This window comes from Meriones unguiculatus, chromosome 7 (genome assembly GCF_030254825.1).
Source record: "Meriones unguiculatus strain TT.TT164.6M chromosome 7, Bangor_MerUng_6.1, whole genome shotgun sequence".
Lineage (NCBI taxonomy): Eukaryota > Metazoa > Chordata > Mammalia > Rodentia > Muridae > Meriones > Meriones unguiculatus.
The window spans coordinates 117,262,128-117,283,119 of NC_083355.1; the positions used below are offsets into that span (position 1 = coordinate 117,262,128).

At 51.6% G+C, this 20,992-nt stretch overlaps 1 protein-coding gene and 1 long non-coding RNA gene across 2 annotated transcripts; one reads left to right on the top strand and one right to left on the bottom strand.

The window, feature by feature from the left end:
- Nucleotides 1-1,384: 1,384 nt before the first annotated feature.
- On the bottom strand, nt 1,385-12,104 carry Gpr132 (G protein-coupled receptor 132). The gene is made up of 3 exons (XM_021655261.2): nt 12,019-12,104; nt 7,410-7,497; nt 1,385-4,382 (listed from the first exon to the last, which is right to left on the bottom strand). Exons 2-3 carry the CDS (start codon nt 7,435-7,437, stop codon nt 3,241-3,243), a joined length of 1,170 nt encoding a protein of 389 aa, XP_021510936.1. The 5' UTR covers nt 7,438-7,497; nt 12,019-12,104; the 3' UTR covers nt 1,385-3,240.
- A 745-nt stretch (nt 12,105-12,849) lies between these two features.
- Nucleotides 12,850-18,226, top strand: LOC132655462 (uncharacterized). The gene is made up of 3 exons (XR_009593272.1): nt 12,850-12,966; nt 14,297-14,376; nt 17,896-18,226. It is a non-coding gene; the product is annotated as an uncharacterized LOC132655462 (long non-coding RNA).
- Nucleotides 18,227-20,992: the final 2,766 nt, after the last annotated feature.

The following is a 20,992-nucleotide window of genomic DNA, read 5'->3' on the forward strand; positions in this document are numbered from 1 at the left end:
TAGTCAGAAGCTAGGTGGATGGGGCTGAGCTCGCACCAACCCCTCCCACCAGCCCTTCAGCTGTCTCCTCACGCTAACAGGGACAGGCCTACCTCTCTACTGTTCAGAAGGCAGGGCCAGGCGCTCCACAGCCCAGCATGCAACAGGCGCTTGGCTTATAGCCTGGTACATTCTTGTACAGACCTGGCCCATGGAAGGTGGAAGGTTTTGTAGCTTCTTCCCTTTCGGGGAAGCACTACCCTTCCTGCTAAGTGCTATGCTTTGTCTCCAAGGCGGGGAAGCCCAAGACAATTGTCTGTACAGAGGGCCAGTGTCCAGACTGCCCAGGTCCATCTGAGCCGCCTCAAGCACACAGGTTCTAACTTCACCTGCCTGTTCCACGCTTCAATCCCAGGACCCTCCAGGACACGCCTACTTCAGGTTGCTCTCTTCCGGGCCCCCTCAAGTTGTCCTCATGGCCCCATCCTCCTGTCTGTCTCCAGCCTCCCTGACTGTTGATTTTAGTTGCTTCACTGAGAGGTCGTTGAAGTGGGGATTCCCAGTTGGAGAGTTAGCTCATCGGTAAAAAATGAAAATGTCTGTTCAGTCGATCAGTTGTGCAAAAGTGGGAAATCCCAGCCTAGTTGAAAAGATCTTCCTTAGTTGTTCAAGAATACATGCTTTTGTCATAAGTAAAATGGACTCTACTGATCTTTCATTTAGCCCCTTTCCACCACGTGTATTTTTCCTGACCTTGGGTTATGCTGAGAAGAACTCACATGTGTTGGAGCCACTTGGGGATCATCAGGACCTCCTTCCTCATAACCTGTCTTCCTCACAGAGACTGTCAGGACAGCTCACAGGGTTCATGCATTCTAATGATACTGTGTTTCCGGGGTGCTGGTCCGGGGTGACATCAGAGCCCTAAGGTTGAAGGGAGGGGAGAGGCTAAGACAGGTAGAAGGGTTGGAGAGGGCACTGGGGCCCATGGAGGAAGGATAGAGGCCCCAGTCCAGAGTCAGGGCGGATTAGGGCTTTGGGGACAGCAGAACGTCTACCCCTCTGCTGTACTTGGAGGGCGGGTGTGGGAATGGGAGACTGTCTGGTGTCACTCTGTCAAAGGCAGTACAGAACCTTGAAGACCCACAGCCTGTTCCACCTGTCTGCCCTTCGCTGCCACCACTTTACACTCAGAGGTCCTGGTCCTGGTCCCTGTGTTCCAAGGACTCACCTCCTTTGCTAGGCTTGGCCCTCCGAGAGGAGAAGTGTGCGCCTACGGAGGTTAGAATGTCTTGTTTTAAAAGGACGAGAGAGGCCGCAAAGATGGATCCGTTCACAGAGTGGAGCGCAATAAAGGAAAATATCAGGTGTAAACCTCTGGTCTTCAAACACACCTGTTGATGGTCTTTAATATTTATTATTGATTTGTCTTTTAGTTAAACAACAGTTATTCTTAAACCAGCTCTACACCCAAATCACCACACAGACACTAGGATTTATTTAATTAACCCTAGGGCACAGTGCTGGGCAATAATTACTCCATCCTGAACCTCCAAGCCTGCATAGCTTCCTCCCATTCAAATTTCCCACATTATTCTTGCTTTTTTAGTCACATCTTAGATCCAGTTTATGTCTCCTAATGCTTCCTGGTCCTCTCCTCTCAGATTTCTCCTCCCCTCAGGACCAGGATGTCCCACCCTATTCTCTCCATTGCTCAGCACTGGCTGGTTGTTTTTTTGGCAATACAGAGAACAAATGGTGGCATGTTTACATAAACTTGAGCCAGGTGATGCTTAGACTAAGCATCAAAATGCTTGAAACCAGATAGTGGGGTAGAGAAATCAGCATGTGAATGAACAAGGGTAAATTGCATACATTCCACAAGAACATTATACCAACACACACCCACACATCCATGAAAAAAAAATCAGTCAAACAAACAAACAAACAAACAAACAAACACTAAAGAGAAAGTCAGAAGCTGGTGGTACATGCTTGCAATCCCACCCTTGGGAGGTGGAGACAAGAAGATCACCAGACAACAGGGCATTCTCTGTTATTTAGTGAGTCTGAGCTCCAGAAAACCTTGTGCTCTTGAAGAAAAAAAAAAAAAAAAAAAAAAAAAAAGCAGCAATAGCAAAAAGAAGTTAGGATCAACTTCTATTTTTGTGTTCTTATTCTCAATACTTCTTACAACAGTGAACAAAAATTAACCTCAGATGTCATTTCTGAGCATCTTCTGTGATGTGTGTGCTTCACGGGCATCAGCTCCGAGGACTGCCAAGCTCAGAGTCCTGGGCCCCTGTACTCCAAGTACACTCTTGTGTGTGTGTCGGGGCGGGGGGGTCAGTCCCAATAGTGAGTGACCCAGTGAGGTAGCTAACAAAAGCACGTGTATGACTCAGCCTAGACAGGACCTCTTATGGCAGGGCTGGGATTCAAGGTAACACTGGAGAAAATGGGGTAGAGGTGGTGCTCTTGACTTGCCTCTTCAGGATCCCCACACTACTTTCCCTGTGATGCCAAGGCCAGAAGCTGCAAGGCATTCCAGATGCCAGATATTGCCTTATCTGGTAGCAGCTTTGAAGAGCAGCAACCTCTTCCTGGGTGTTCACTGGCACTTCCTAATGTAAATGGTTGAGGGGTCCCTGGGGAGGATGTATGGGGCTACTAGCAGCCGGAACAACTGGCTGCCATGTTCCATGGCTCCCCTATAAGACCAGACCCTGTTGGGAGCCCTCAGGGTTGGCGTTCAGTCCCCGATGGCTCTTTGGCTGTATACAGACAGCCCCTCGGCACCATGGCGGTAACTCTGACTGCAGTTCATGTCCACCTCTGTGGTGATCCCCAGGAAGCACTGTGGCAAGCCACTGGGCAATGCAGGAAAGCACAGAAAATCAAGCTGTACACCCAGTGCTCAGCCAAGTGACCTGCTGATGGCTGTTGGGAGCTCTGTAGAGCAAGCTCCTGCTGCTGCTGAAGAACTCTCCTGCCAGCCACATGCTCCCTGAATCCCTGGCAGCCTAGCGGTATGCCCCTAGCACACTGCCGCTTTCCACCCAGGAGAGCCTGGAGTTCCTAGACATCCAAGGAACAGATGTTTACAGAGTTGGTGGCCTTAGGAAGGAAAGAGTAGCAGCATATCTTCCAGAAAGGCATCTACAGTGCTGGGGACACCCCAGATGGTAGCTCAAAGGCCCAGGGATATGTGACAGGCCCTGGTTTTGAGGCTTAGCATCCTCCCCTGAGGAAGAGTGGGGCTTAGCAAAATTCCTCAGGCAGTCTCTCTGGCGAACACAGTACTCCCAGTTTGGCTGGCTGTGATCCTGGAAGGTGCATGGGGTCAGGGAAGGTATAGGTGCTTGTGAGAGCTGTGGGTGAGCGTATCTCCTCAGAGTCCTTTAAGTATGTGACATCTGTCTTTGTGGACCACTTTTTCCACCCTGTGTGGATTCGGGACACTTCTTGCCGAGAATGGTCTGTGGCCAGCACATAGATGATGGGGTCAGCCACACTATTGACTGTGGACAGGCACAGAAACACCACAGAGGCTGTGTACAGTCTGCTTTCAAATTCACACACGGCAACCCTGTCTCCTCGGTGGAAGGAGAAGCTGGCAGCTTTGATGAGGAGCACCACATGGTACGGAGCGAAGCAGACCAGGAAGATGGTGACGACCGCGATGGCTGAGTGCTTCACCTTGGTTTTCTGTGCTGCGCTTAGGCTCATGCTGAGCTTGATGCTCCTGAAAACCCGGTGATTGGTGAATGCAAGGATGCCCAGAGGGACGGCAAAGCCAAAGGTAAAACGCAGGTAGTGGTAGTTGGCTATCCTACCATCCATCCCCAGGGGCTCAAAGCAGAAGCTCTCCACTTTCATGTCAAACACTGGGTAGTTGACAAGTGCCACGAGAACGAACACACACACAGAAACAATGATGGCCGTCTTCTGGTGGCGGCGGCCTCGGCTCTCCAGAGCGTAGACCACCGCCAGGTAGCGGTCGCAGGAAATGCAGCACAGTAGAAGGATGCTGATGTAGATGTTGCAAAAGAAGATGTAGGCAGTCACTCGGCAGGCCTGTGGACCCAGGGTCCATTTGTGCTTGTTCTGGATGTAGATGACCCAGAGCGGCAGCGTGCCGATGTAGAACAGCTCACAGAGTGACAGGCAGAACAGGTAGACGGCCAGCACGTTTCCCTGCAGCACCTGCAGCAGCGTCAGCCACGCAGTTAGGCAGTTGGCTGGCAGGCCCAGGATGCACACGGCGCTGTACACCAGCACCACCACCACTCTGCTCTGCTCATAGACCTCTCCGCTCTCCTCATAGAACATTCTACTCTCCTCACAGGGTGGGTGGCGTGTGACCGAGGTAGTCTGAAGTATGAGCCCCAGGGTGGCGTTTCCTGCAGGACAGAAATGACAGGGTGGGTAGGAGTTTTTTTGGAACACGCCCCCCTCCAGGGAGATTTATAATACCAAGAAAAGGTGAGAAGCTCGATGGTGGTAGGGCTGGAGAGATGACTCAGTGGGGAAAACCTGTTTGCTGCAAAGCCTCACGACTGAGTTTGGTCCCCGGATCCCACAGTAGAAGAAGAGAGCCAATTCCTGAAAGTTATTCTCTGAATCTCACACACATGCACTGTGGTGCATGCATGCCTGCTGCACACACACACACACACACACACACACACACACACAAACAAGCACACACACAAACAAACACACACACACACCAACATACACACACAATTAATAAACAAAATTTATAAACAAAAGAGAAGCTTCTCAGACTCCAGACTAGACATACCAGGAGTTCAAAAGACTCCAGCTGGAGGGACTCTGCAGGACCAGAGACTTGGGACAGACATCAACCCCAGGCCTTGACTGCTGTGGGGGACAAGTTCTTCCCTATACCCTTTCCCTCTGGCCACTGGCCATCTGGTGGAGAAACCTTCAGCATGTGCTGGCTCACATGTGCTTGACCTCCCCCAGGACTCCAGGACCTGTTGATCCCTTGACCCACCCACACAGACATCCAACTGTCCAGAGAAACGCTGTGTCCCACATGCTGGCGTGGCTCTGGGTGTCCCAGGCAGTTGTCCCAGACTCCCTGGGACCTCCGCTGCCCACATCATAATCCTCAGCCTGATGGATTCCAGAAGGACCACTTGGCCATATGTTGTCAGCTGAGGACTGTAGTGCTCCTCAGGAGAGGACCTCTTGTCCAGAAGGTGGCTGTCCCCAACCACAGAGCCTAATACTTTCTTATGCAATGATACATTTTCCAGGCTTCCTTTTTAAGATTGTGATGAAACACACATCTCACAAAATGTTCCATCCGAGTCATTACCCAGCATGCAGTTGATTATCACTAAGTACATCCTCGGTGCTGAGCTCAACCACTGTGCACCTCCAGCTTCTTCTCAGCCTGGAGACCAGAGCCCTTCTAGAAATACTGACCCCCCTTCCTTTCCCTCCCACCCATTCTCCCTGACTCTGTAGAGGAACCTTGAACAGATGGAGTCATCTTCAGTGCAAATTTATTCTACTGAATGTAGTATCCTCAAGGTTCATTCACATCGTCGGATGTGTCAGAACTTCTTCTTCTTCTTCTTCTTTTGTTTCATTTGTTTTTTTGTGGGGTTTTTTTGTTTGTTTTTGTTTTTTGAGACAGGGTTTCTCTGTGTAGCTCTGGCTGTCCTGGACTAGCTTTGCAGACCAGGCTGGCCTTGAACTCCCAGCAATCCACCTGCCTCTGCCTCCCTGAGTGCTGGGATCACAGGTGTAGGCCACCGCGCCCGCCACATCTCTTCTTTTTAAGATACTCCATGCAGAGAGGCCTTCCACCGTGGACACACACACACCTTACAGTTTGTCCTGTGTGCATGGACCCTAGGCTGCTTGCCACCATTAGACTATTTATTATAAACAATGCTTTTGTGAGCTTTGGTGTTCGTTTCTTCTGTCCCTGCTGTCTTCTTCTTGGGAATATCCCAAAGCAAGCTTGCTGGGTCACGTGGCCACTCTGTTTACTCTTGAGGAAGTCTGTGTTACTTTCCACTGCCTGACCGCCCTACCCACAGAGCTCAGGGCTAGCCAGTTTCTGCCTTTTTTTTCCTTCCTTTTTGACTGTGGGTGTGGGGTGCCACCTTCCCACAGTCTCGGTGCCCTTGCTCACCACTCAGGGGCTGTTATCACATCTAGATAGAGAAAGCGAGACTGAGGTTCCAGGAGTGGTGAGCTGCCTTGGAGCCCAGTGCCAAATCTTGGCATAGGAACCTGTGTGGGGCCAGGGGGCAGTGAAGGTGAGGGGTGAGCCATTGGCAGCTACTGGTGTCTAGATGTTTACACCGGTCTTTACCTGGGCAGCTCTCCTCCCACTGTGAAAGCACCCTCAGGCAGGCATGGAAGTCTGTTCCCACTCCCTGGTTCAGACACACCTCTGTCCTCCTGCCCTGTCTCTATTTCACTGCTTGATTCCAGTTCAGACACTCCATCTCTGTCCCCCACCTCACCCCACCTATACACCACACAATTTTACTGAAAGGAGCAAGAAATGCGATATGGGACTGACCTGTGGCCTTTCCCAGCACAACACTGTCTAGCTACAGACATCCTGGTGTGGTTCTGTCCCTTTGCCACATGCTCAGGCCCACATAAGCCTTTGGGTCTTCACTGTGGACACTAGGTTCTGCGACACACTCCATCTGCGGATGAGGTAACCCAGTCGAGACAGCCGGGCACCAGGGAAGCCTATGGGCTTCAAAGAATCACCCTGGACACCACAGTTAAAACTGTTACTTGTGTGGGGTCCTCACAACCCCACATCCCTGCAGGTTACCTTGTAAACTCCTCTTTGGGATAAGGAGGAGCCTCTGGAGTGAAAAGAAGGGTGAGGAGGGTGGCATCAGGGAAAATCTCGGGAAGCTCCTGGTCAACTGCTTATTGGGGCCTCCCAACGGCTTTCTTAGGACACCAGATGGCTCGTGACTCACCACTTGTCACTCTCACAGGAAGTATACATTCAGAGTGCCAAATGGCCCCCCACTCTTGCGCCTGACTTTCTCTAGCACTTGTCAAAACAATTATGAAATGAGTATGTCTTACTTCGATTGATTGATTGATTGATTGATTGATTGATTGAGGTAGTCTCTGGGCCAGGATGGTCTCACACGGTTTAGCATGTGCCAATTACTATACTTGGTTTTATGTGCTGGTAGAAATTGGTCCCATGGCTTCATGCTCTACAAGAGCTCTAATTCACTGAGCCACATGCTCAGCCCATTGCGTCTTGACATCTTGATGGAGCATCTCTGAGTCTGTTTTTATTATAGGAATCTGCATGTTAACTTTTTACTGGTGAGACCAACTGTGCCTCATGGGAATTCTTGTGGGCCTTCTTGAATGTCTAAGTCAAATGAGACTCTCACCTGGTGCACTGGTGGGTTCCGATCTCATGGTGGCTCCTATGTACGCTCTGGGGACCCCTTTGTGAAAGTGGTTCCAGCTTAAAATGACCTGAAGAAAGAACAATTTGAAATGAATTTAGGTGAAAATACAGAAAAACAACAATAAACCAACCAACCAATCAACCAGCCAGCCAGGCGTGGTGTTGTATGCCTGCAATCCCAGATTAAATCACACGGATTGACTCATTCAACAAAGATTCTAGAGCATCCCACAGTCAACAAAAAGTAACCCAGTCGAGACATCCAGGTACCAGAGAAGCCAATGGGCTTCAAAGCACAACCCTGGATACCACAGTAAAAACTGTTATTTGTCAGATATAGTTGGCAAAGCTATTGGTGCATGAGCTTGCATAGAAGAAAAGCTCCCAATAAGCCAAGAAATGCAAAATAAGCATGAGGAAAGGGTTCTTTTTTTTTTGTTTTCCTGCCTATCAGGTTGGCAAAAACAACTAAGTCAGTGGATTGGACACTAAGGCATGGCACCCTGAAGCTACACGGTAGGATGATCAGTGGGCACAAACATTTCAGAGCCCAATTCTGCAGTCAGTTTCCAACCTGAAGAAAGTTTAACTTTTAATTTGCTAAAATTCCTTGTAGGAAATTTTTCCTAATTAAATAATTACCTAAAATGTTAAGTGTGTTGACCCAAAAGCCATAAGTAAGTACATCAACAATATGAAGGGGACAAGGAAGATGCTCTGAGCACATAGAGCTGTGGACTGAGGAATCCGGAGGACCCTTTCCCTCTGTGGCTGATGGGAGACTTCTGAAACAGGAATTCGGTGGAAGCCAAAGTGGAGCTGAGCCCACAGACATCCATACCAGGTAGGGAACCTCACAAGTCAGGTACCAGTTCCCAGCTTCCATGCTTCCTTCTCAAGTGTTTCTGAAAACTGAAAATAACAGAAAGCCAAACCATCCACCTGAGATTACAGAGTTCACTGACCTCAAAGAAGTGTAAAGTAACGGCTTAGCACACATTAGAGGCAAGACCAAGAAGAACCACTGCCAAGCACCATCTGTCAGCAGGCTCCTTGCATTACCCCAACATGCCTTGACCTGCTGAGCACCAGGACAGGTGTCTGACTGTCCCTCTGGGTCTCAGGCCTGAGTGGGCTGTGAACCTTAAAGGCTTGCTGGCCACTCTCTGCTCTACATCTGAGGCAGCAAGCTTCCTTTCCTTCCAAATTCAAAATGCCGCTAATCATGACCCACATGACGGCATGGACCAGGGCCTGGAGCCGCAGAATCAGAGCAGTGAGAGGCCTTTCCCTGCAGATGGAGTAAGCATTCTGGAAAGCTGGCAGAGCTAGCCTAGGACAGCTCTGTCCTCTGCAGAGGCTGCACTGTGCTCATTCTAAGCACCTGGCAGCCTTAAGAATGAGGAAGGGGGTGGTGCTCAGGGTTCAGACACTTTGCAGAAGCCAGAGGAAGCAAGGGCTCAACAGAAACGTGACGATCACTTCCCTCTTGCGATGAGAATGCACTGGAGGAAACTGTCCCTGCTACAAGTGAAGCCTGTCACCTGTGGACAGAGCTTGGCCAGAGAGATAGAGTGGGCGGTTGGGACTAACTGCTCAGCCCTAAATTAGGGCAACACAAGGCTACAGTATCTACATCTGGGTCATGTCCCAAAACCCCGGGGCATCAACACCCACATCGAAGGAGGTCAGCCATGAGGCTCAGGCAGGAGCAGCCTGCGCTGGGACACCAGGATGGGGAGCTCTTGAATCCTCACACTGTGATGTGGTCTTGGGTGCCTCCAGCTGTGACACAGCTATTGACCTTGTGCTCTAGTCGTTGTCTTTTGTTCTCAAAGAGCATCATGCCTTAGGCTTGTCCCTTTCCTAACCTGCTAGGCTCCCTGACACTTCTCTTTCTTGTCAGTCTTCTAAAGGGTCTTGCTCAGGACCCCTGTCCTGTCTAAGCTCCGAGGGTCCCTAACCTGGCCAGATCAGCTGTTACGGACATCTTTCAACAACGAGGTCATTTCTTCCATAGGAAGGGGCATGGGTCAATGACCCTATGCTCCAAGACATAGGCTTTTCCCAGAGTGTGGCTGGACTAGGCCATCTTATGAATGCCTGAGCTAAGTGCTGAAGTGGGAAGAGCCAGGAGAAGAGAACAATCCCTGGGTAGACACTCCCTCTCTGTTTGCTGTGGGGGTCTGGCCTGGCTGTCAGAAGTGATTTTTCCTATTGACATCCTGAGCCATCTTTAGGGCTGTGTCTCATCTGTGAGATAGTTGGAAATGTCTGGCTCCTGAGGGGAGAAAGATCATGGCCAACTTTCCTCAGGACTCAGCAACAGTGTGCTCCCAGACCTTCTAAGAATCTGACAGAGAATGCTCTCCCATACCCTTGAGGCCCATGAGGCCCACACCATCCACATAAAGGCCACACCCACATTGTTTACCATGCTCATGATGTCTGCTTGGGTCTGGCAGACTCAGGTGTCCTCCTAGGTATATACTCAAAGGGCCTGTAACGGACTGAACCCCAGCAACCCATCAAGGATCCCTTGGACAAAGGGCGGCCCAGCTGGCATGACCTTGGCAGGACACTGTATTGCTGCAGCCACCAGGTTACGTGGTGAATGCGTGAATGTCACCTGGACGTCCCCCTGAGTTCCCTCAGGCTGCCCTGAGTTCCAGCCACACCTCTACTTCCCCTGGAGCCCAGCCCTCATGCTCACCCTGATGTTCTCCATCCTGTCTTTCACCCACACCTTCCCTCTGCTCACCCAGCTCTCATCGTCCTTCCACCTTCCTGTCTCCAGCCTCCTGCAGAGCCATCCCCATGCAGCCCCTACGGCTGCTTAGCCCCTTTGGTAGACCCATCTTCTGGGAAGAGAGGCACTTGGAGTCCCCAGGACACACACTGGCAACCCGCCACCTGGGAGGTCTGGCCCTGGAGCCCTGCCTGCACTGAGGAGGGACTATCCCCTGACCAGTGCTCGCCACCTTCTGACGATGGAGCTCTCCTAACAGGCAGGAAAGTACAAAAGAAAGACATACCTTGTCTCTGCTACCTGCTGGTTCTACCTGCTTGTTTCTGTTAGGCCTGGAGAGATGACTGTAGCCCTGAGTAGCTGGACTATCCCTTTGCGTCTCTTCTACAGGCATCTCTGGTTGTTTTTTTAATTAGTTAATTGATCTATCTATTTATTTACTTAATGTATCAGTGCTCTATCTGCATAGACACCTGCAGGCCAGAAGAGAGCATCAGATCCCAGTATAGATGGTTGTGAGCCGCCATGCGGTTGCTGGGAACTGAACTCAGGATCCCCGGAAGAGCAGACAGTGCTCCTAACTGCTGAGTCATCTCTCCAGCTCATCTCTGGCTGTTTTGGTCTTTCACTTTTCCACCCTTCTACAAGGTTCTTTGTGGGGGTGTGAGGAGGGGTGACAGCTCAGTGAACCTATATTTGGATTCCCAAAACCCACAGAAATGCCTGGTGGATATGGTAGTCCACCAACAATTCTACCCTCGGAAGACAGAGATGGAATCCCCTGAAGAAGCCAGCTAGCAAGGCTAAACATAGCTGAAGACTCTGGGCTTGACTGAAAGACCCTGACCCAGTGAGGAGGGTGGAAGGGCAATGGAGGATAATTTGGGGCATTAGTCTCTGGTCTCCACATTCACATTCATATATGTGTACACATATATGTCCACACACATGGAAACACACACACACACACACACACACACACACACACACACACACACAGCAAGACAGGAGAGAGAGAAAGGCAAAAAGAAAAAAAAAATCTTCAACCTCATTTCCACCTTCAAATTCAAGACGCCTTTTGGGGAGGAACTGTTAAATTACAAGTGTCAACCATCCACCAAGTGGATCTGGGGGCCCATCCCCCACACGTGCCTCTCAATTTGATATGTTAAGAACACCAATCTCTAATGCATATTTCAGTTTGATGTCTTCCCTCGGGGTATCTCCGTCCTCACCCTCCTCATGGTTAATCTTCATGGTTAAAACACTAGGCCACGTGCCTTCACCACTAAGACCATAAAAAGGGCTTGCCTTATTCTCAGTCCTCGGTGGCTAACCTGAACACTTCATCTGTCCGGCTAGCACAAATCTAGGAGAAGTTATACGATCGCCTCTGCCGACACTCTAAATGCCAGGCCTCAGAAGTCAGTAAGTGGCCAGCATCCACTACCCCATTCATCCCTCCTCAGAACCTGCTTCCAACCCTAGGCCACTCCTCGAAAGAGAAGCCACTCACCCCACCAGCCACCAACACCGGTAAGGGCTCTGTGGCCCCTGTTCCCTGTCAGAGGAAGTCCAGTCGCTCCAAGCTTGTCTGTACCTACAGATGGGGTAAGGATCTTCCAGAAGGGTCCAGGTAGGTTAGGTCACAGGTAGTATGATGTATACTATTATCCATGTGCCCCAAAGTTAGGTAGGTATGGTGCCCCTGAGTTCCCTTTTGGGGACAGGCCTTGGCTAAACCCCGCTATCGTACAGTCAAATCACATTTCTATCAGACGCCACTGTGGAAGGACTGCCCCCCAGGCCCACTCCCCAGATCTAGGATCCACAGACTTACCCACGCTCGTCCTGAGACAGCGCTGAGCAGGCCTGTCCTGAGGCAGCACTGAGCACCCCTCTACGGACCTAACTGAGAGCTTTCAGGAAGTAGCGGGGGTCTGAGCATGCTCACTCTGAAACTCCCCTAACCACAGCCCAGGCCGAGCATAAGGGTTACATCACTGTGATGACAATGAGTTGGGATGACAGGAAACAGTGCCAGACCTGCCTGCCTTTGCTCTGATGATACCCACGGCAAGACTTCACCTTTGCTCAGGAACTGAGAGCCGAGAGATGGAGGCTGGCATGGTTCTGCCAGGCGGTTCCATACGGACTGGTCCCCACCTGCTCCCGGGCCTGGCATGGGAAACTCCTGAATCAGGAGGGCACTGATTGGGCAGACTGCTCATTGTTGGAACCCACCTGGTACTCTGAATGTACCCTACCATCCCAGGGGACCCCTTCCTGGGAGCAGAGCCCTGCCGGGGTTCACCCCCACGCCAGCTCTGTTTGAGAAACCATCCTTTATGTCAGAACAAAGCCCTCACCCAGCAGCTCTGCCAGCGGTTTTCCTGGCGAGGACCGCGTGAATACTGCAGAGTAAGCAGGTGGCATCACTGTAGCAGCCCCCACTGAGGGCCTGCTTGAGCTCATGGGCACAGCAGCTTCTTGTGGCCCTGGGCTCACACATCTTACGTCCAAATGTGGCCCATTTTCTCTGGAAAATGCCAGATGGCTACTAACCTCCTAACCCTCAGCTCAAAGGCTGACTCTGGCCTTGGGGGGGGTGTGTGTGTGGCCCAATCAGCCCTCTATGTCCCTGTTCAATCTTGGCTTTTCCAATAGCGAATGAAGGCATAGCTGGCCCTGGAAGAGCGTGCCCAGGCCACCTTCAGAAGAGCTTTCTGAAGACGCAGAGCTCCACAGGACAGCTTGAAAGGTCATGACCCAGACAGCACATCCCTGGGTAAGTCCAAGGATAGGAGTCCTTCTTTACTCCTGCCTCCCCACCCACCCAGAGCCATGCCAGGCTTCAAGGCTGTGGAGGCCTCTTCCTCTCTCACCCCACCCCTAACAGACATTTACATATCTGTGTGGGTGGCAGTACAGTCCCTAGAAAGTTGGCCCTCGAGGGGGAGCAGGGGGAGCAGGCATCTGGCATTCGGACCTGAATGAGTTCATCTTAGCTTTCCAAAAGCAGCTGTTCGTGAGCTGTGACCTTCAAGGAATCCTGGACACAAGAAAGGTCCTCCCTGGGCTGATGACCACGATGCCACAACACACACACCAGACCCCTCCTTGGAGGGTAGAGAGGTCTGGTGGCTGAGACAATGTGGTCATGGCCTCCTGCAACCTGACCAACCTTCTTGGGAGCTCTGCCTTCCAGCAGCACGAGGAGAAGCAGCTGTCTCCTGAATCCATAGGTGACTGTTAGTGTCCGTCTCAAGTTTATTAGTTCTTGCCTGGCTGCCCTGGAGGCCCCAGCATGGCAAACCACACAGGTCTCACGGCATTTAATTTAACATGGCCAGAGTTCCTGATGAAATGACCATTTGGCCGCTCTTTTGAGAGGACCTCCCAATATCCACCATTATCTCCCGAGCTTTTTCACCTTGTAAAGCTGAAAGTGTGCATTCAGTGAGAACACCCTACCCAGTTGTGGCCGCCATGGTTCAGCCTTCTGACTCTACAGAGCCGGCATCAGCCTCTGAACAACCTCAGGGGCATCGAACGTGCAGTGTTTGTCCGGTGTGCCTTGCTCACGTGGTTCAGCACAGTCCTCTGGATTCACCCAGTGGCAGCAGATGTCAGGATGCTTGCTCCCTAGGGCTGGACAGTGTTCCACTGTAAGATGAATGGATGCTGCTTATCTGTTGTCTGTAGATGGACACACACGTGTCATCCATGGACGGACTCATGAGCCACCTCTCCCCTGAGGCCTCTGTCTTAGGAGTTACTATGCTGTGATGAAATACCATGACAAAAGAGCCAGTTGGAGAGGAAGGGCTTATCTGGCTTTTACTTCCACCTCATAGTCCATCCCTGAAGGAGCTCAGGACAGGAACTCAAGCAGGGCAGGAACCTAGAGGCAGGAGCTGATGCAGAGGCCATGGAGGAGGCTGCTTACTGGCTTACTCCTTGTTCAGCCTGCTTTCTCATAGAACCCAGAACCACCAGCCCAGGGGTGGCACCACCCACCATGGGCTGAGCCCTCCCCCATTGGTCACTAATTAAGAAAATTCCTTACAGCTGGATCTCATGGAGACATTTTCTCAATTGAAGTTCTCTCCTTTCAGATAACTCCAGTCTGTATCAAGCTGGCATAAAACTAGCCAGGACAACCTGTTAACAGGATTTATGGATTTCTACTTCCTTGGTATGTTCTTGCCAAATAGTCTTTCCTTCCTTCCTTCTTTTAACGTGTATGGGTGTTGTATGTCTGTCTTGGTACCCACAGGGGCCAAAAGAGGGCATTGGAGCTCTAGAACTGGGGTTCAGAAGGCTGTGAGCCATCATGTGGATGCTTGGAATTGAACCCAGGTCGTCCGCAAGAAAAAACTGCCTCTGTGCTGGTGCTCTCATAGTCTGTCTCTTTAGGTTTTTCATTATGTTCATCTGTTTCCAAAAACCTAGCTGTCTATTGGGTTTATTGTGGGTAACAGGATACCTGATCCCACAGAGGAAATGGGAGCCATCAGGGTCAAGCCTCAACCACTCTGCCTTCCTCCTGACATTCTCTGTCCCTCAGAAAAAGGTTCTGTCCTTGCTTTCCCCACCATTGGGCCTCACTGATGCCAAGGGGAGAAGGGGGATGGAGCTTTACCTCTCATACACAGGAAGGCAAGAGGCCTCCAGTTCTAGCAAAGGAAGTGTTAAAGGGCTCCGCCCAAAACAGAAGAGGAAGGGGAAGGAAAGGGGCTTTTGAGACATGTCAGCCCAAGGGCTTGCCAATTCTCAGCACCCTGGTTCTTTTGACAGGTATGAATCACAGGTCACTGATTTCAACAACACTGCATTGTGTCCTGGCTGGGCCCAGGCTGCTCTAACTTTAGAAACTCTGTCAGCTACACCTAACCCATGGGGTTAGCTGACCTGGTAGCTTCCAAGACTCTCAGAAACCAACCCCAGATCTTTATCTCATGATCAAAGACAGCTACTTGAGTTCTGGCTTTGAAGGCTGTTTTCCTGTGTCAGGGAGGGAGGGGAGAGATGACAGTGAGGCCCCTCCCTGTTTGAGTTGACCAGAATCCGTGGAGCAGCTCCTCTGCTGCCTCCTCAGCAGAGTAGTTGAGAGCAGCAGTGAACAGGGACCAGAGGAAGCTTCCAAGGGCATGGAGTTACTACTGCAAAGCCAGAGAACCACAGGAATCCGGCTGGCTGTGTCCAAGCAACACTCTCCCAGAGTGGCAGTCTGAGAGGGGCAAGGGGCTCCAATGCAGGCTGGAGAGCCTGGGGCACTCAGAAGGACTTAGGGCTCTGGGGATGGTACCTCGAGGCACCTTAGGAGCAGCTACCCTCCTTAGTGTGGGAATACGAACATCCCATCTCTACCTCTGGAAATAACCCAGGACATCTCCATGTTGGCCCAGTCAGGGTCCAGATCTACCTGCATACCAGCCAAGCCAGCATTACTGGCTATGAGCAACCCTGGAGGCTGGGGTCCAGCTGGGTCCTTAGCTCATTGGAACCTGCTCTTCCTCCCCCTACATTCCCATCACACTTGGCCTCAGACATCTATCTACTGGTCACCTCACCTGAGGAAACCCCATGTCCAGGCTTGTCTTGGGCTCTGCTCTCTTTTCCTTTGCTTTGTAATGGAGTCATCCTGTCCCTGACAACAGGGAGTAGCAGACAATTATGTCCCAGGGCCAATAGCTCTGGGTCTCAGCACCCCATCTATTAGATGCAAGCTCCTTGCGGCGGGTTGGTGGTGGTGGTGGTGGTGTCTAGAGGCATCAGAGAGGGTCTGAGAAACCTAAGTCTCCCTCAGGACTAGAGCCCAGGCTCCCTGGTTCCCTCATCTGGTTCCTCTTCACTCCCCTCCCCCCCATGCATCTGTCCCTAGTTCCATCTCTTGAGTGCTCTTAGCCATCCTTGATGCTCTTTGACAGAGGGAGGAGCAGCAGGGATGATTCTGCAAACAGTCCCTGTGGCACCCTGTGGCACTCCAGCCTGAGACCAAGAGCTGTTTGGGGCTAGTGGGCACCTTGCAGGACCAGCTCCCAGGACTCAGGGAGGAGCAAGACCTTTTAATGACCAGCCCCCAAGAAAAGACAAGAAGAGGCTCAGTCAGTGACCACCTACTATGTGCCAGGCCAAGAAAATGCATGTTCTTCCCTCCCCAAGGAAACCTCACTGCCCTCTCAGTGGATACTCTCAGCCCAGCCCCCAGATCCATTCTCAGCAGCTTCTAGGAACTGACTATGTTTACCTAAAGATCCCCCGAGGCAGGAAAAACCCTATCAAGAAAGGGCACCCCAAGACGTTGGGACTGCCTGCTCCAAGGGTCTTTCCCATGAGTCAGCGGGAGCCCGGACGAAGGTGCAGAAGGCAGAAGTACACCCCAGAGTGTCAGACCAGTCCTGCCCACCCAATCGAAAGCTGCCTGGAGATAATCACACAGAGCGAAAGTCTTCCCTCTGACAGTGGAGTGATCTGGCCCCACTCCAGACTCGCACATTCTGCTTCTGTGCCATCTGGATGTCAGCCATGTCAAAGGCCTGAGGGCAGACTGGAAATAAAAACCTGGAGGCATGGGCAGCCGGACCTTCTTCAGCTGGTCTCTCCATGCCCAGGGAACTTCCCCTTTGGTCCTTTCCCTGAACCAAAGCCGCCCAGCCCTCACCTGGGAGCATGGCTGGAGGCCTTTGCCTAGCATGGGGGACCACCATCACCTCTACCACCACCAACAGCATCTCCTGGGCTTCAACAAGGGAGGCTGCTGCTGCTGTTGGGTGGAGGTCAGAGATGCTGCTGGATGCCCAGCACAGGAATAGCCTTCAGCATCCCAACTGTCCACAGGGCTGGATGAGAAGCCCAACAGCTGTTGGTGGCCAACACAAAATTTGGAACAGGCTCTCGTGATGTCCCCAGGTTAAAATGATAAGGCCTAGGAGGCTCTTACATCACACCCTGCCTCCTTGCCACACCCAACCATCAGAATCCACAAAGCTGGGGACCTAACCCAGCAGTGGGGGGCAGAGCAGCCCTAGGAACACAGAGAGGGGAAGGCCCAGAGAATGTGGGCCGGCGTTCTTTCCCCTCCCCTTATAACTGAAAGCAGAAGTGACCTAGGTGGGGGAACTACAAGGCCAGGGTTGCCCTGCTCTAGTGCTGTGGTTTGGTTTCTTCTCTATACCACACACCCACAACATCATCCCAGACATGCAGGCATGATAGTGAGAACCCAGAGAGAAAAGCAGCTCACTGATGTCACCTCTCTGTACTCACCAGAAACAGGTTGTTGGGGCTATAGCCACCTCAGTTCCCAAAGGCTGGGGATCCCATCATGTTGCTGATTGCTGTCTTGTGGGGTCCCCCCTCTGTAGCTAGCAGGGGAAGCCTTCGGCTGAAGTCACCAAGTACCCCAAACACTTCAGCTTCTGGAGCTGATGAGCTCTCTGCCCTACAGGAACCCTCCTAGCCATGTGGGCAGACTTCACTCCAAGCCTGGGAGTCTTGCACCACATGCTTATGAAGCAATCCCTACCACAGGGACATATGGGCTGTGGGGAGCAAGGGCTACACCTCCCACCAAGGAGAAAATTTCATTAGCTGAGCCCGCTCTGCTTGCTGCCCCCTTGTCTAAAGATGGCCAGGCTCTCAGGCTTTCCTTCTGGAGGGGTGGGTAAGTCATGCACCCCAGACTCACACCTTCCCTCCTGCCTCCCATTAGATCCCCAGCTGCTTCCTCACTTGCCCACAAGATCAAGATGTGTTGATGAATGCACACACGAGCACAACCAGATCATACCTGTTTGCTCACACCCAGGGCGCACCCACCCGCAGAAGCTTCACATGTCTCCAGGCCAACCACGAGTGCACACAGTGCTCAGGGCACACGCCTGAGCTGACCTCACGGCCCCGGGACTTCAGGCAAGCGGTCTTATTTCCATGGGCCGGCTCCCTGGTGACAGAGCGAATGGGCGCTCAACTGAGCTGGTTGCGGGGCTCTTCCCAGCTACAACCTGAGGATCATGTCTCCAGGGCTGCCCTCCAGTTAAGCCACCAGCTTGCCAGAGGGCTGCAGTCGTTCTGAGGCCAGCATGCCCGGAAGTTGTAGGTCAGTGTCTGCTAAACCTTCTGCTTGCAGAACAGGTCCTTCCAGCCCCCAAAGTGGTACGGGAACCTTTGAACTGTGACTTCAGTCTGCTGGAGGACCCCTGAGGCTCTGTTCTCCCGGGAGCTCTATTTCTCATATGCTTCCTTTAAGGTGGACATACAGTTATATATGCTCATATCTTTTCTTTGGGATTTCTTTTTGTTTAAAAAAAAAAAAAAACAGCAACTTTGCATTTGCTTGTTTGTTTATTGTGAGTGTGTGCACACCACAGCGCGTGTTGGGAGGTCAGAGGACAGCTTGCAGGAGCCGGTTCTCGCCTTCCACCGTGCGGTGTGTGAGGACTGAACTCATATTATCAGGCTTGGCAGCAAGCGCCTCAATGCACTAAGTTATCTCACTGGCCGGTTGTTTGGCATTATTTAATTTGCATAGACAAAACTCATTTGTCTACAGATTTCACAGAGCCAGAGCTGTGTATTCCCTACCATAGTCATGAAGGTTCCGTGGGTCCCCGAAGTCTTGCATTTTCTCAGCCCTTCCCTAGTCCCAGTCATTCTCTTTTTCTTCTTCTCTCTGGGTTTGCCTTTCCAGAAGCCTGTTGCTTCTAGCTTCCTGTGTAAGAGATTGCCCTGGAAATCTGCCCATGGGGGACAACTGCTAGCACTCTGCCCCTCTCCCAGCAAGTGGTACTTCATTCCTCGATGGCCTTTAGCCACCGGCCGGCTCAGTTAGTGGCTGGAGGCTTTCAGCACAGTCTCTGGGTAGTCAAGGGGTGCTCTCCCACAGCGCTGTCTCTTCGGCGAGGATAAGCGGTGAGGAGTGTCTTCCTGACACTTGTCACCTGTGTGCCCTCGGTGCTGTGTTTGGTCAGGTCGTTAGCCCATTTTAAAATTGGGTTATTTATCCTTTTACTGTTGAGTTACGAGAAGTCTTCAAGTACTCTGACACTCTATCTGATAAATGGTTCCTTCTCTGTTAGTCTGTGGCTTATTATCTTTTAAATCTTCAATCACAACATCAATCTCTACTATATCCTATTTCATGGAGTTTATTTTTATCTTTGTTTTTCCATGTTCTCGGGACTTAACCTACTTCTTTGCCCTATATGTGATTTTTTAACACTGAAGTACAGATGTAGACAGTGCGGGTGAGCCCTTTTGGGCATCCGGTGCTGAATAAATAAACCTAAGTATGCATTCAGTTGCCACCGCTACCCCTGTGTCAGCCCTAGTGACGGGGGCGCACACTTCCCAATCCCAAGGCGTTCTTTGCTGCACACGAATTTGGAGCTGTTTCCCAACGCTCTAGTCTTGCTGCAGCCGCAAGTCTGGACGTGCAGTGCTTTTGTTGCAATTCTGTTTTCCATGCTTTACGCTTATTATGACCTCTGCTTTAGCTCACAAGTTATTCAGTAGTGTGCCCTGTGTTTCCAAACATGAAGCGATGCTGAAAGGGTCAAACAGCATGTCCTCTTGCCACTTCTGATCCGGACTTATCCACTGACCACCCCTGCCCTTCAGCCCTTCTCCATCTGCCTCTCCAGCCCTCCACACCGCTGTTCACCCCCCTATCCATCTTTTCACACACCCAGATCTTCCTATATTCATCACTCCTTCACTCCATCCACCCACCTACCCTTATCTATCTATTTTTATTAAACCCGAAGGCAACCCCAGTGTCTGGAGCCAAACAAGGCCTCTATTCTCACTCTTCCGTTCCTCTTCTGAGCAGGGCTGGGCAGGAGGAAGCTGGAGGTTTCTTAGGGACACAGGGCTGGCCTCAGCCAAGCTCTTCACAGACTCTAAGTCTTGTCCCCCACACCCTCTGCCCCAAACTACCCCCAGGAACAACAGCAGGAAGAAGGGGCAGGGTCACACTGAAGTGCTCCGGCTGTACCCAGGGCCCTGTCACATTCATCCGTGGAGGGCTTTGTGCTTCTGAGCAACAGTGGGTCAGTTCAGGGGGCGCTGTCAGGCTGAAGAAAATGAGGCAGACAGCTGGCAGCACCACCTGGTGAGAGAAGCCCACTTGGAACCCAGGCCGCTTTGGCCTTTGCCTGCTGCTGAACCTTGGAAACCCACACAAAGAAGGAGGCAATGGGTGTACCAGTGCGCCTTCTCCCCAGTAAACGGAGAACAGCCTGGGCAGGCTGGTTGGGGGGTCTGCTTCTTTTCTTGTTCAAGAGAGAGCCTTGCTATGCAGCCCAGGCTGGCTTTGAACTCGAAATATTTCTGCTTCCACTATAGCGCTGGCGTTACAGGCATATGACAATCTTCCAGACTCTTAAGTCCTGTTCCCCCACTAGGGCTTATGTGTCCCGTGAGGGCAGAAAGGCAGCTAGACATGACTGAATATCCCCTGTTCAACCTGTTTATTACCTGGTTCAACCTGGTACAGGGAGATATCCAGGCACCGTGTCCTAGGCCTCCTGCCCCATTCGTCCAGGGTCACCTGCTGGTCCGCTCCCCTGACAGGCCCTAGTGTCTGAGCAAGGAGACATGTCCCATCCATAGGCGTCCCTGGCAGTCGTGGCTGTTTGCGCATGCTCAGTGGGATCCCTGAAGCATACCAAGTCCTGCTGGGGTTGTAGCCTCTCAATGTTCAGCCCCAAAGACCCTTGACCGGCTGAGACACCCACAAGCTCTTCTCAGATAAGGGAGCTCTAGTCCCATGCCGCTTCTTCCTGGGGCCAACCATGGCGCCAGCTTCT